A 16,004-nucleotide genomic window follows, 5' to 3' on the forward strand; every position below is an offset into this window, starting at 1 on the left:
AGCCTGCAGAAAGTAACAGCATGCCAACCTCAACTTATAGTGAAGGAAGCATTCCATTAACAAGTATGCCTCTGAGCACCACACCAGTGGCCAGTTCTGAAATCAGCACCCTTTCAACAACTCCTGTCGACACCAGCACATCTGTGACCACTTCTTCTCAAGCCAGTTCATCTCCTACAATGGCTGACGGTATCAGCATGCCAACCTCAACTCCTAGTGAAAGAAGCACTCCATTAACAAGTGTGCCTCTCAGTACCACGCTGGTGGCCAATTCTGAGGCTAGCACGCTTTCAACAACTCCTGTTGACACCAGCACACCTGTGACCACTTCTACTGAAGCCCGTTCATCTCCTACAACTTCTGAAGGGACCAGCATGCTAACCTCAACTCCTAGTGAAGGAAGCACTCCATTAACAAGTATGCCTGACAGCAGCACGCCAGTAGTCAGTCCTGAGGCTAGCACACTTACAGCAACTCCTATTGACACCAGCACACCTGTCACCACTTCTACTGAAGCCAGTTCATCTCCTACAACTGCTGAAGGTACCGGCATGCCAGTCTCAACGCCTAGTGAAGGAAGTACTCCATTCACAAGTATCCCTGTCAGCAACACGCCGGTGGCAGGTTCTGAGGCTAGCACCCTTTCAACAACTCCTGTTGACTCCAACACTCCTGTGACCACTTCCATTGAAGCCAGTTCATCTCCTCCAACTGCTGAAGTTAACAGCATGCCAACCTCAACTCCTAGTGAAAGAAGCACTACATTAGCAAGTATGCCTGTCAGCACCACGCCGGTGGCCAGTTCTGAGGCTAGCGCCCTTTCAACAACTCCTGTTGACACCAGCACACCTGTGAACACTTCTTCTGAAGCCAGCTCATCTCCTGCAACTTCTGAAGGTACTAGCATGCCAACCTCAACTCGTAGTGAAGGAAGCACTCCATTAACAAGTATGCCTGTCAGCACCACGACAGTAGTCAGTTCCGAGGCTAGCACCCTTTCAGCAATTCTGGTTGACACCAGCACACCTGTCACCACTACTACTGAAGCCAGTTTCTCTCCTACAACTGCTGAAGGTACCAACATACCAACTTCAACTACTAATGAAGGAACGACTCCATTAGCAAGTATGCCTGTCAGCACCACGGCCTTGACCAGTTCTGGGGCTAGCACCCTTTCAACAACTCCTGTTGACTCCAACTCTCCTTTGACCACTTCTACTGAAGCCAGTACATCTCCTCCAACTGCTGAAGTTACCAGCATACCAACCTCAACTGCTAGGGAAGGAAGCACTCCATTAACAAGTATGCCTGTCAGCACCACACCAGTGGCCAGTTCTGAAATCAACACACTTTCAACAACTCCTGTTGACACCAGCACACCTGTGACCACTTCTTCTCAAGCCAGTTCATCTCCTCAAATGGCTGACGGTATCAGCATGCCAACCTCAACTCCTAGCGAAAGCAGCACTCCATTAACAAGTATGCCTGTCAGTACCACGCCAATGGCCATTTCTGCGGCTAGCACCCTTTCAACAACTCCTGTTGACACCAACACACCGGTGACCACTTCTGCTGAAGCCCGTTCATCTCCTACAACTTCTGAACATACCAGCATGCCAACCTCAACTCCTAGTGAAGGAAGCACTCCATTAACAAGGATCCCTGTCAGCACCACCTCAATGGCCAGTTCTGGGGCTAGCACCGTTTCAACAATGCCTGTTGAAACCACCACACGTGTCTCCGTTTCTGTTGAACCCAGTTTATCTCCTACAACTGCTGAAGGTACCAGCATACCAACTTCAATTCCTACTGAAGGAACCACTCCATTAGCAAGTATACCTGTAAGCACGCTGCCACTGGCAAGTTCTGAGGCTAGCACCCCTTCAACAACTCCTATGGACACCAGCACACCTGTGATCACTTCTACTGAAGCCCATTCATCTCTTAAAACTTTTGAAGGTACCAGCATGCCAACCTCAACTCCTAGTGAAGGAAGCACTCCGTTAACAAGCACGGCTGTCAGCATCACATCGGTAGTCAGTTCTGAGGCTGGCACGTTTTCAGCAACTCTTGTTGACACCAGCTCACCTGTCACCATTTCTACTGAAGCCAGTTCATCTCCTACAACTGCTGAAGGTACCAGCATACCAACCTCAACTCCTAGTGGAAGAAAGACTCCATTAGCAAGTATGCCTGTCACCAACACGCTGTTGACCAGTTCTGAAACGAGCACCCTTTCAACAACTCTTGTTGACACCAGCACACCTGTGACCACTTCTTCTGAAGCCAGTTCATATCCTACAACTTCTGAAGGTACTCACATGCCAACCTCAACTCCTAGTGAAGGAAGAACTCCACTAACAAGTATGCCTGTCAGCACCACGCTGGTAGTCAGTTCTGAGGCTAGCACCCTTTCAGCAACTCCGGTTGACACCAGCACACCTGTCACCACTACTACTGAAGCCAGTTTCTCTCCTACAACTGCTGAAGGTACCAGCATACCAACTTCAACTCCTAGTGAAGGAACGACTCCACTAGCAAATATGCCTGTCAGCACCACGCCCCTGACCAGTTCTGAGGCTAGCACCCTGTCGACAACTCCTGTTGACTCCAACACTCCTTTGACCACTTCTAATGAAGCCAGTTCATCTCCTCCAACTGCTGAAGTTACCAGAATGCCAACCTCAACTGCTAGTGAAGGAAGCACTCCAATATCAAGTATGCCTGTCAGCACCACGCTGTTGACCAGTTCTGAGGCTAGCACCCTTTCAACAACTCCTGTTGACACCAGCACACCTGTCACCACTTCTACTGAAGCCAGTTCCTCTCCTACAACTGCTGAAGGTACCGTCATGCCAATCTCAACTCCTAGTGAAGGAAGTACTCCATTAACAAGTATACCTGTCAGCAACACGTTAGTGGCCAGTTCTGAGGCTAGCACCTTTTCAACACCTCCTGTTGACACCAGCACACCTGTGACCACTTCCTCTCAAGCCACTTCATCTCGTACAATGGCTGATAGTGTAAGTATACCAACCAGAACTCCTAGTGAAGAAAGCACTCCATTAACAAGTATCCCTGTCAGCACCACCTCAATGGCCAGTTCTGAGGCTAGCACCCTTTCAACAACTCCTGTGGACAACACTCCTGTGACCACTTCCACTGAAGCCAGTTCATTTCCTCCAACTGCTGAAGTTAACAGCATGCCAACCTCAACTCCTAGTGAAAGAAGCACTACATTAACAAGTATGCCTGTCAGCACCACGCTGGTGGCCAGTTCTGAGGCTAGCGCCCTTTCAACAGCTCCTGTTGACACCAGCACACCTGTGATCACTTCTACTGAAGCCCATTCATCTCCTAAAACTTTTGAAGGTACCAGCATGCCAACCTCAACTCCTAGTGAAGGAAGCACTCCATTAACAAATATACCTCTCAGCACCATGCCGGTAGTCAGTTCTGAGGCTAACACGCTTTCAGCAACACTTGTTGACATCAGCACACCTGTCACCATTTCTACTGAAGCCAGTTCATCTCCTGTAACTGCTGAAGGTACCAGCATACCAACCTCAACTCCTAGTGAAGGAAAGACTCCATTAGCAAGTATGCCTGTCAGCACCACGCTGTTGACCAGTTCTGAAATGAGCACCCTTTCAACAACTCTTGTTGACACCAGCACACCTGTGACAACTTCTTCTGAAGACAGTTCATCTCCTACAAGTTCTGAAGGTGCTAGCAGGCCAACCTCAACTCCTAGTGAAGGAAGCACTCCATTAACAAGTAAGACTGTCAGCACCACGCCGGTAGTCAGTTCTGAGGCTAGCACCCTTTCAGCAACTCCGGTTGACACCAGCACACCTGTCACCACTACTACTGAAGCCAATTTCTCTCATACAACTGCTGAAGGTAACAGCATACCAACTTCAACTCCTAGTGAAGGAACGATTCCACTAGCAACTATGCTTGTCAGCACCACGCCCCTGACCAGTTCTGAGGCTAGCACCCTGTCGACAACTCCTGTTGACTCCAACACTCCTTTGACCACTTCTACTGAAGCCGGTTCATCTCCTCCAACTGCGGAAGTTACCAGAATGCCAACCTCAACTGCTAGTGAAGGAAGCACTCCATTATCAAGTATGCCTGTCAGCACCACGCTGTTGACCAGTTCTGAGGCTAGCACCCTTTCAGCAACTCCTGTTGACACCAGCACACCTGTGACAACTTCTACTGAAGCCAGCTCCTCTCCTACAACTGCTGAAGGTACCGTCATGCCAATCTCAACTCCTAGTGAAGGAAGTACTCTATTAACAAGTATACCTTTCAGCACCACTCTGGTGGCCAGCCCTGAGGGTAGCACCCTTTCAACAACTCCTGTTGACTCCAACATTCCTGTGGTCACTTCTACTGAAGTCAGTTCCTCTCCTACACCTGCAGAAGGTACCAGCATGCCAACCTCAACTTATAGTGAAGGAAGCACTCCATTAACAAGTATGCCTGTCAGCACCACACCAGTGGCCAGTTCTGAAATCAACACACTTTCAACAACTCCTGTTGACACAAGCACACCGGTGACCACTTCCCAAGCCAGTTCATCTCCTCCAATGGCTGACGGTATCAGCATGCCAACCTCAACTCCTAGTGAAAGAAGCACTCCATTAACAAGTATGCCTGTCAGCAGCACGCTGATGACCAGTTCTGAAATAAGCACCCTATCAACAACTCCTGTTGCCACAAGCACACCTGTGACCACTTCCCAAGCCAGTTCATCTCCTCCAATGGCTGACGGTATCAGCATGCCAACCTCAATTCCTAGTGAAAGAAGCACTCCATTAACAAGTATGCCTGTCAGCAGCACGCTGACGACCAGTTCTGAAATGAGCACCCTATCAACAACTCCTGTTGCCACAAGCACACCTGTGACCACTTCTACTGAGGCCAGTTCTTCTCCTACAACTGCTGAAGGTACCGGCATGCCAATCTCAACTCCTGGTGAAGGAAGTACTCCATTAACAAGTATACCTGTCAGCAAAACGCCGGTGGCCAGTTCTGAGGCTAGCACCCTTTCAGCAACTCCTGTTGATACCAGCACACCTGTGACCACTTCTACTGAAGCCACATCCCCTCCTACAACTGCTGAAGGTACCAGAACGCCAACCTCAACTGCCAGTGAAGGAATCACTCCATTATCAAGTATGCCTGTCAGCACCATACTGTTGAACAGTTCTGAGGCTAGCACCCTTTCAGCAACTCCTGTTGACACCAGCACTCCTGTGACAACTTCTACTGAAGCCAGTTCCTCTCCTACAACTGCTGAAGGTACCGTCATGCCAATCTCAACTCCTAGTGAAGGAAGTACTCCATTGACAAGTATACCTGTCAGCAACAGGTTAGTGGACAGTTCTGAGGCTAGCACCTTTTCAACACCTCCCGTTGACACCAGCACACCTGTGACCACTTCCTCTCAAGCCACTTCATCTCGTACAATGGCTGATAGTGTAAGTATGCCAACCAGAACTCCTAGTGAAGAAAGCACTCCATTAACAAGTATCCCTGTCAGCACCACCTCAATGGCCAGTTCTGAGGCTAGCACCGTTTCAACAACTCCTGTGGACAACACTCCTGTGACCACTTCCACTGAAGCCAGTTCATTTCCTCCAACTGCTGAAGTTAACAGCATGCCAACCTCAACTCCTAGTGAAAGAAGCACTACATTAACAAGTATGCCTGTCAGCACCACGCTGGTGGCCAGTTCTGAGGCTAGCTCCCTTTCAACAGCTCCTGTTGACACCAGCACACCTGTGATCACTTCTACTGAAGCCCATTCATCTCCTAAAACTTTTGAAGGTACCAGCATGCCAACCTCAACTCCTAGTGAAGGAAGCACTCCATTAACAAATATGCCTCTCAGCACCACGCCGGTAGTCAGTTCTGAGGCTAACACGCTTTCAGCAACACTTGTTGACATCAGCACACCTGTCACCATTTCTACTGAAGCCAGTTCATCTCCTGTAACTGCTGAAGGTACCAGCATACCAACCTCAACTCCTAGTGAAGGAAAGACTCCATTAGCAAGTATGCCTGTCAGCACCACGCTGTTGACCAGTTCTGAAATGAGCACCCTTTCAACAACTCTTGTTGACACCAGCACACCTGTGACAACTTCTACTGAAGCCAGCTCCTCTCCTACAACTGCTGAAGGTACCGTCATGCCAATCTCAACTCCTAGTGAAGGAAGTACTCTATTAACAAGTATACCTTTCAGCACCACTCTGGTGGCCAGCCCTGAGGGTAGCACCCTTTCAACAACTCCTGTTGACTCCAACATTCCTGTGGTCACTTCTACTGAAGTCAGTTCCTCTCCTACACCTGCAGAAGGTACCAGCATGCCAACCTCAACTTATAGTGAAGGAAGCACTCCATTAACAAGTATGCCTGTCAGCACCACACCAGTGGCCAGTTCTGAAATCAACACACTTTCAACAACTCCTGTTGACACAAGCACACCGGTGACCACTTCCCAAGCCAGTTCATCTCCTCCAATGGCTGACGGTATCAGCATGCCAACCTCAACTCCTAGTGAAAGAAGCACTCCATTAACAAGTATGCCTGTCAGCAGCACGCTGATGACCAGTTCTGAAATGAGCACCCTATCAACAACTCCTGTTGCCACAAGCACACCTGTGACCACTTCCCAAGCCAGTTCATCTCCTCCAATGGCTGACGGTATCAGCATGCCAACCTCAATTCCTAGTGAAAGAAGCACTCCATTAACAAGTATGCCTGTCAGCAGCACGCTGACGACCAGTTCTGAAATGAGCACCCTATCAACAACTCCTGTTGCCACAAGCACACCTGTGACCACTTCTACTGAGGCCAGTTCTTCTCCTACAACTGCTGAAGGTACCGGCATGCCAATCTCAATTCCTGGTGAAGGAAGTACTCCATTAACAAGTATACCTGTCAGCAAAACGCCGGTGGCCAGTTCTGAGGCTAGCACCCTTTCAGCAACTCCTGTTGATACCAGCACACCTGTGACCACTTCTACTGAAGCCACATCCCCTCTTACAACTGCTGAAGGTACCAGAATGCCAACCTCAACTGCTAGTGAAGGAATCACTCCATTATCAAGTATGCCTGTCAGCACCATACTGTTGAACAGTTCTGAGGCTAGCACCCTTTCAACAACTCCTGTTGACACCAGCACACCTGTGACAACTTCTACTGAAGCCAGTTCCTCTCCTACAACTGCTGAAGGTACCGTCATGCCAATCTCAACTCCTAGTGAAGGAAGTACTCTATTAACAAGTATTCCTGTCAGCACCACGCTGGTGGCCAGCCCTGAGGGTAGCACCATTTCAACAACTCCTGTTGACTCCAACAGTCCTGTGGTCACTTCTACTGAAGTCAGTTCATCTCCTACACCTCCTGAAGGTACCAGCATGCCAACCTCAACTTATAGTGAAGGAAGCATTCCATTAACAAGTATGCCTGTCAGCACCACACCAGCGGCCAGTTCTGAAATCAGCACCCTTTCAACAACTCCTGTTGACACAAGCACACCTGTGACCACTTCTCAAGCCAGTTCATCTGCTACAATGGCTGATGGTATCAGCATGCCAACCTCAACTCCTAGTGAAAGAAGCACTCCATTAACAAGTAGGCCTGTCAGCACTACGCCGGTGGCCATTTCTGAGGCTAGCACCCTTTCAACAACTGCCGTTGACACCAGCACACCTGTCACCACTTCTACTGCAGCCCGTTCATCTCCTACAACTTCTGAAGGTACCAGCATGCCAACCTCAACTCCTAGTGAAGGAAGCACTCCATTAACAAGTATGCCTGTCAGCACCACACCAGTAGTCAGTTCTGAGGCTAGCACCCTTTCAGCAACTCCTGTTAACACCAGCACACCTGTCACCACTTATAATGAAGCAAGTTCATCTCCTGCAACTGCCGAAGGTACCAGCACACCAAACTCAACTCCTGGTGAAGGAACGACTCCATTAGCAAGTATGCCTGTCAGCACCACGCCATTGACCAATTCTGAGGCTAGCACCCTTTCAGAAACTCCTGTTGACTCCAACACTCCTTTAACCACTTCTACTGAAGCCAGTTCTTTTCCTCCCACTGCTGAAGTTACCAGCTTGCCAACCTCAACTCCTAGTGAAGGAAGCACTCCATTAACAAGTATGCCTGTCAGCACCACGCCGTTGACCAGTTCTAAAACGAGCACCCTTTCACCAACTCCTGTTGACACCAGCACACCTGTCACCACTTCTACTGAAGCCAGTTCCTCTCCTACAACTGCTGAAGGTACCGGCATGACAATCTCAATTCCTAGTGAAGGAAGTACTCCATTAACAAGTATACCTGTCAGCAACACGCTAGTGGCCAGTTCTGAGTCTAGCACCCTTTCAACAACTCCTGTTGACACCAGCACACCTGTGACCACTTCTTCTCAAGCCAGTTCATCTCGTACAACGGCTGATAGTGTAAGTATGCCAACCAGAACTCCTAGTGAAGAAAGCACTCCATTAACAAGTATCCCTGTCAGCACCACCTCAATGGCCAGCTCTGAGGCTAGCACCGTTTCAACCATGCCTATTGAAACCACCACACGTGTCCCCGTTTGCACTGAAGCCCGTTTATCTTCTACAACTGCTGAAGGTACCAGCATACCAACTTCAATTCCTACTGAAGGAACCACTCCATTAGCAAGTATGCCGGTCAGCACCACGCCAGTGGCAAGTTCTGAGGCTAGCACCGTTTCAACAACTCCTGTTGACACCAGCACACCTGTGATCACTTCTACTGAAGGCCATTCATCTCCTACAAGTTCTGAAGGTACCAGCATGCCAACCTCAACTCCTAGTGAAGGAAGCACCCCATTAACAAGTATGGCTGTCAGGACCACGCTGGTAGTCAGTTCTGAGCCTAGCACCCTTTCAGCAACTCCGGTTGACACCAGCACACCTGTCACCACTACTACTGAAGCCAATTTCTCTCCTACAACTGCTGAAGATACCAGCATACCAACTTCAACTCCTAGTGAAGGAACGATTCCACTAGCAAGTATGTCTGTCAGCACCACGCCCCTGACCAGTTCTGAGGCCAGCACCCTGTCCACAACTCCTGTTGACTCCAACACTCCTTTGACCACTTCTACTGAAGCCGGTTCATCTCCTCCAACTGCTGAAGTTACCAGAATGCCAACCTCAACTGCTAGTGAAGGAAGCACTCCAATATCAAGTATGCCTGTCAGCACAAGGCTGTTGACCAGTTCTGAGGCTAGCACCCTTTCAACAACTCCTGTTGACACCAGCACACCTGTGACAACTTCTACTGAAGCCAGTTCCTCTCCTACAACTGCTGAAGGTACCGTCATGCCAATCTCAACTGCTAGTGAAGGAAGTACTCTATTAACAAGTATACCTTTCAGCACCACTCTGATGGCCAGCCCTGAGAGTAGCACCCTTTCAACAACTCCTGTTGACTCCAACATTCCTGTGGTCACTTCTACTGAAGTCAGTTCCTCTCCTACACCTGCAGAAGGTACCAGCATGCCAACCTCAACTTATAGTGAAGGAAGCACTCCATTAACAAGTATGCCTGTCAGCACCACACCAGTGGCCAGTTCTGAAATCAACACACTTTCAACAACTCCTGTTGACACAAGCACACCTGTGACCACTTCCCAAGCCAGTTCATCTCCTCCAACGGCTGACGGTATCAGCATGCCAACCTCAACTCCTAGTGAAAGAAGCACTCCATTAACAAGTATGCCTGTCAGCAGCACGCTGACGACCAGTTCTGAAATGAGCACCCTATCAACAACTCCTGTTGCCACAAGCACACCTGTGACCACTTCTACTGAGGCCAGTTCTTCTCCTACAACTGCTGAAGGTACTGGCATGCCAATCTCAACTCCTGGTGAAGGAAGTACTCCATTAACAAGTATACCTGTCAGCAAAACGCCGGTGGCCAGTTCTGAGGCTAGCACCCTTTCAGCAACTCCTGTTGATACCAGCACACCTGTGACCACTTCTACTGAAGCCACATCCCCTCCTACAACTGCTGAAGGTACCAGAATGCCAACCTCAACTGCTAGTGAAGGAATCACTCCATTATCAAGTATGCCTGTCAGCACCATACTGTTGAACAGTTCTGAGGCTAGCACCCTTTCAACAACTCCTGTTGACACCAGCACACCTGTGATCACTTCTACTGAAGCCCATTCATCTCCTACAAGTTCTGAAGGTACCAGCATGCCAACCTCAACTCCTAGTGAAGGAAGCACTCCATTAACAAGTATGGCTGTCAGGACCACGCTGGTAGTCAGTTCTGAGGCTAGCACGCTTTCAGCAACTCTTGTTGACACCAGGACACCTGTCACCATTTCTACTGAAGCCAGTCCATCTCCTGCAACTGCTGAAGGTACCAGCATACCAACCTCAACTCCTAGTGAAGGAAAGACTCCATTAGCAAGTATGCCTGTCAGCACCACGCTGTTGACCAGTTCTGAAACGAGCACCGTTTCAACAACTCTTGTTGACAACAGCACACCTGTGACCACTTCTTCTGAAGCCAGTTCATCTCCTACAACTTCTGAAGGTACCAGCATGCCAACCTCAACTCGCAGTGGAGGAAGCACTCCATTCACAAGTAAGCCTGTCAACACTACGCTGGTAGTCAGTTCTGAGGCTAGCACCCTTTCAGCAACTCTGGTTGACACCAGCACACCTGTCACCACTACTACTGAAGCCAATTTCTCTCCTACAACTGCTGAAGGTAACAGCATACCAACTTCAACTCCTAGTGAAGGAACGATTCCACTAGCAACTATGCTTGTCAGCACCACGCCCCTGACCAGTTCTGAGGCTAGCACCCTGTCGACAACTCCTGTTGACTCCAACACTCCTTTGACCACTTCTACTGAAGCCGGTTCATCTCCTCCAACTGCGGAAGTTACCAGAATGCCAACCTCAACTGCTAGTGAAGGAAGCATTCCATTATCAAGTATGCCTGTCAGCACCACGCTGTTGACCAGTTCTGAGGCTAGCACCCTTTCAACAACTCCTGTTGACACCAGCACACCTGTGACAACTTTTACTGAAGCCAGCTCCTCTCCTACAACTGCTGAAGGTACCGTCATGCCAATCTCAACTCCTAGTGAAGGAAGTACTCTATTAACAAGTATACCTTTCAGCACCACTCTGGTGGCCAGCCCTGAGGGTAGCACCCTTTCAACAACTCCTGTTGACTCCAACATTCCTGTGGTCACTTCTACTGAAGTCAGTTCCTCTCCTACACCTGCAGAAGGTACCAGCATGCCAACCTCAACTTATAGTGAAGGAAGCACTCCATTAACAAGTATGCCTGTCAGCACCACACCAGTGGCCAGTTCTGAAATCAACACACTTTCAACAACTCCTGTTGACACAAGCACACCCGTGACCACTTCTTCTCAAGCCAGTTCATCTCCTCCAATGGCTGACGGTATCAGCATGCCAACCTCAACTCCTAGTGAAAGAAGCACTCCATTAACAAGTATGCCTGTCAGCAGCACGCTGATGACCAGTTCTGAAATGAGCACCCTTTCAACAACTCCTGTTGACACAAGCACACCTGTGACCACTTCTACTGAGGCCAGTTCTCCTACAACTGCTGAAGGTACCGACATGCCAATCTCAACTCCTGGTGAAGGAAGTACTCCATTAACAAGTATACCTGTCAGCAAAACGCCGGTGGCCAATTCTGAGGCTAGCACCCTTTCAGCAACTCCTTTTGATACCAGCACACCTGTGACCACTTCTACTGAAGCCATTTCCACTCCTACAACTGCGGAAGGTACTGTCATGCCAATCTCAACTCCTAGTGAAGGAGGTACTCTATTAACAAATGTACCTGTCAGCACCACGCTGGTGGCCAGTCCTGAGGCTAGCACCCTTTCAACAACCCCTGTTGACTCCAACAGTCCTGGGGTCACTTCTACTGAAGTCAGTTCGTCTCCTACACCTGCTGAAGATACCAGCATGCGAACCTCAACTTATAGTGAAGGAAGCATTCCATTAACAAGTATGCCTGTCAGCACCACACCAGTGGCCAGTTCTGAAATCAGCACCCTTTCAACAACTCCTGTTGACACAAGCACACCTGTGACCACTTCTTCTCAAGCCAGTTCATCCGCTACAATGGCTGATGGTATCAGCATGCCAACCTCAACTCCTAGTGAAAGAAGCACTCCATTAACAGGTATGCCTGTCAGCACCACGCTGGTGGCCATTTCTGAGGCTAGCACCCTTTCAACAACTGCTGTTGACACCAGCACACCTGTCACCACTTCTACTGAAGCCCGTTCATCTCCTACAACTTCTGAAGGTACCAGCATGCCAACCTCAACTCCTAGTGAAGCAAGCACTCCATTAACAAGTATGCCTGTCAGCACCACACCAGTAGTCAGTTCTGAGGCTAGCACCCTTTCAGCAACTCCTGTTGACACCAGCACACCTGTCACCACTTATAATGAAGCAAGTTCATCTCCTGCAACTGCTGAAGGTACCAGCACACCAACCTCAACTCCTAGTGAAGGAACGACTCCATTAGCAAGTATGCCTGTCAGCACCACGCCATTGACCAATTCTGAGGCTAGCACCCTTTCAGAAACTCCTGTTGACTCCAACACTCCTTTAACCACTTCTACTGAAGCCAGTTCTTTTCCTCCCACTGCTGAAGTTACCAGCTTGCCAACCTCAACTCCTAGTGAAGGAAGCACTCCATTAACAAGTATGCCTGTCAGCACCACGCCGTTGACCAGTTTTAAAACGAGCACCCTTTCACCAACTCCTGTTGACACCAGCACACCTGTCACCACTTCTACTGAAGCCAGTTCCTCTCCTACAACTGCTGAAGGTACCGGCATGACAATCTCAACTCCTAGTGAAGGAAGTACTCCATTAACAAGTATACCTGTCAGCAACACGCTAGTGGCCAGTTCTGAGTCTAGCACCCTTTCAACAACTCCTGTTGACACCAGCACACCTGTGACCACTTCTTCTCAAGCCAGTTCATCTCGTACAACGGCTGATAGTGTAAGTATGCCAACCAGAACTCCTAGTGAAGAAAGCACTCCATTAACAAGTATCCCTGTCAGCACCACCTCAATGGCCAGTTCTGAGGCTAGCACCGTTTCAACCATGCCTATTGAAACCACCACACGTGTCCCCGTTTCCACTGAAGCCCGTTTATCTCCTACAACTGCTGAAGGTACCAGCATACCAACTTCAATTCCTACTGAAGGAACCACTCCATTAGCAAGTATGCCTGTCAGCACCACGCCAGTGGCAAGTTCTGAGGCTAGCACCGTTTCAACAACTCCTGTTGACACCAGCACACCTGTGATCACTTCTACTGAAGGCCATTCATCTCCTACAAGTTCTGAAGGTACCAGCATGCCAACCTCAACTCCTAGTGAAGGAAGCACTCCATTAACAAGTATGGCTGTCAGGACCACGCTGGTAGTCAGTTCTGAGGCTAGCACGCTTTCAGCAACTCTTGTTGACACCAGGACACCTGTCACCATTTCTACTGAAGCCAGTTCATCTCCTGCAACTGCTGAAGGTACCAGCATACCAACCTCAACTCCTAGTGAAGGAAAGACTCCATTAGCAAGTATGCCTGTCAGCACCACGCTGTTGACCAGTTCTGAAACGAGCACCGTTTCAACAACTCTTGTTGACAACAGCACACCTGTGACCACTTCTTCTGAAGCCAGTTCATCTCCTACAACTTCTGAAGGTACCAGCATGCCAACCTCAACTCGCAGTGGAGGAAGCACTCCATTCACAAGTAAGCCTGTCAACACTACGCTGGTAGTCAGTTCTGAGGCTAGCACCCTTTCAGCAACTCTGGTTGACACCAGCACACCTGTCACCACTACTACTGAAGCCAATTTCTCTCCTACAACTGCTGAAGATGCCAGCATACCAACTTCAACTCCTAGTGAAGGAACGATTCCACTAGCAAGTATGCCTGTCAGCACCACGCCCCTGACCAGTTCTGAGGCTAGCACCCTGTCGACAACTCCTGTTGACTCCAACACTCCTTTGACCACTTCCACTGAAGCCGGTTCAACTCCTGCAACTGCTGAAGTTACCAGAAGGCCAACGTCAACTGCTAGTGAAGGAAGCACTCCATTATCAAGTATGCCTGTCAGCACCACGCTGGTGGCCAGTTCTGAGGCTAGCGCCCTTTCAACAGCTCCTGTTGACACCAGCACACCTGTGATCACTTCTACTGAAGCCCATTCATCTCCTAAAACTTTTGAAGGTACCAGCATGCCAACCTCAACTCCTAGTGAAGGAAGCACTCCATTAACAAATATGCCTCTCAGCACCACGCCGGTAGTCAGTTCTGAGGCTAACACGCTTTCAGCAACACTTGTTGACATCAGCACACCTGTCACCATTTCTACTGAAGCCAGTTCATCTCCTGTAACTGCTGAAGGTACCAGCATACCAACCTCAACTCCTAGTGAAGGAAAGACTCCATTAGCAAGTATGCCTGTCAGCACCACGCTGTTGACCAGTTCTGAAATGAGCACCCTTTCAACAACTCTTGTTGACACCAGCACACCTGTGACAACTTCTTCTGAAGACAGTTCATCTCCTACAAGTTCTGAAGGTGCTAGCAGGCCAACCTCAACTCCTAGTGAAGGAAGCACTCCATTAACAAGTAAGACTGTCAGCACCACGCCGGTAGTCAGTTCTGAGGCTAGCACCCTTTCAGCAGCTCCGGTTGACACCAGCACACCTGTCACCACTACTACTGAAGCCAATTTCTCTCCTACAACTGCTGAAGGTAACAGCATACCAACTTCAACTCCTAGTGAAGGAACGATTCCACTAGCAACTATGCTTGTCAGCACCACGCCCCTGACCAGTTCTGAGGCTAGCACCCTGTCGACAACTCCTGTTGACTCCAACACTCCTTTGACCACTTCTACTGAAGCCGGTTCATCTCCTCCAACTGCGGAAGTTACCAGAATGCCAACCTCAACTGCTAGTGAAGGAAGCACTCCATTATCAAGTATGCCTGTCAGCACCACGCTGTTGACCAGTTCTGAGGCTAGCACCCTTTCAACAACTCCTGTTGACACCAGCACACCTGTGACAACTTTTACTGAAGCCAGCTCCTCTCCTACAACTGCTGAAGGTACCGTCATGCCAATCTCAACTCCTAGTGAAGGAAGTACTCTATTAACAAGTATACCTTTCAGCACCACTCTGGTGGCCAGCCCTGAGGGTAGCACCCTTTCAACAACTCCTGTTGACTCCAACATTCCTGTGGTCACTTCTACTGAAGTCAGTTCCTCTCCTACACCTGCAGAAGGTACCAGCATGCCAACCTCAACTTATAGTGAAGGAAGCACTCCATTAACAAGTATGCCTGTCAGCACCACACCAGTGGCCAGTTCTGAAATCAACACACTTTCAACAACTCCTGTTGACACAAGCACACCCGTGACCACTTCTTCTCAAGCCAGTTCATCTCCTCCAATGGCTGACGGTATCAGCATGCCAACCTCAACTCCTAGTGAAAGAAGCACTCCATTAACAAGTATGCCTGTCAGCAGCACGCTGATGACCAGTTCTGAAATGAGCACCCTTTCAACAACTCGTGTTGACACAAGCACACCTGTGACCACTTCTACTGAGGCCAGTTCTCCTACAACTGCTGAAGGTACCGACATGCCAATCTCAACTCCTGGTGAAGGAAGTACTCCATTAACAAGTATACCTGTCAGCAAAACGCCGGTGGCCAATTCTGAGGCTAGCACCCTTTCAGCAACTCCTTTTGATACCAGCACACCTGTGACCACTTCTACTGAAGCCATTTCCACTCCTACAACTGCGGAAGGTACTGTCATGCCAATCTCAACTCCTAGTGAAGGAGGTACTCTATTAACAAATGTACCTGTCAGCACCACGCTGGTGGCCAGTCCTGAGGCT

The 16,004-nt window shown here is 49.3% G+C and overlaps 1 protein-coding gene across 1 annotated transcript in view; it reads left to right on the plus strand.

Annotated features, from left to right (window-relative positions):
• Nucleotides 1–16,004, plus strand: part of MUC17 (mucin 17, cell surface associated) — a 38,286-nt gene that overhangs the window by 1,867 nt on the left and 20,415 nt on the right. Inside the window, exons 2-5 of the mRNA XM_030795596.1 lie at nucleotides 163–1,074; nucleotides 8,698–8,841; nucleotides 10,714–10,785; nucleotides 10,936–13,260. Coding sequence (XP_030651456.1) covers nucleotides 163–1,074; nucleotides 8,698–8,841; nucleotides 10,714–10,785; nucleotides 10,936–13,260 — 3,453 coding nt within the window. The remainder of the gene's footprint in view (nucleotides 1–162; nucleotides 1,075–8,697; nucleotides 8,842–10,713; nucleotides 10,786–10,935; nucleotides 13,261–16,004) is intronic.

This window comes from Nomascus leucogenys, chromosome 17 (genome assembly GCF_006542625.1).
Source record: "Nomascus leucogenys isolate Asia chromosome 17, Asia_NLE_v1, whole genome shotgun sequence".
NCBI classification, from domain to species: Eukaryota; Metazoa; Chordata; class Mammalia; order Primates; family Hylobatidae; genus Nomascus; species Nomascus leucogenys.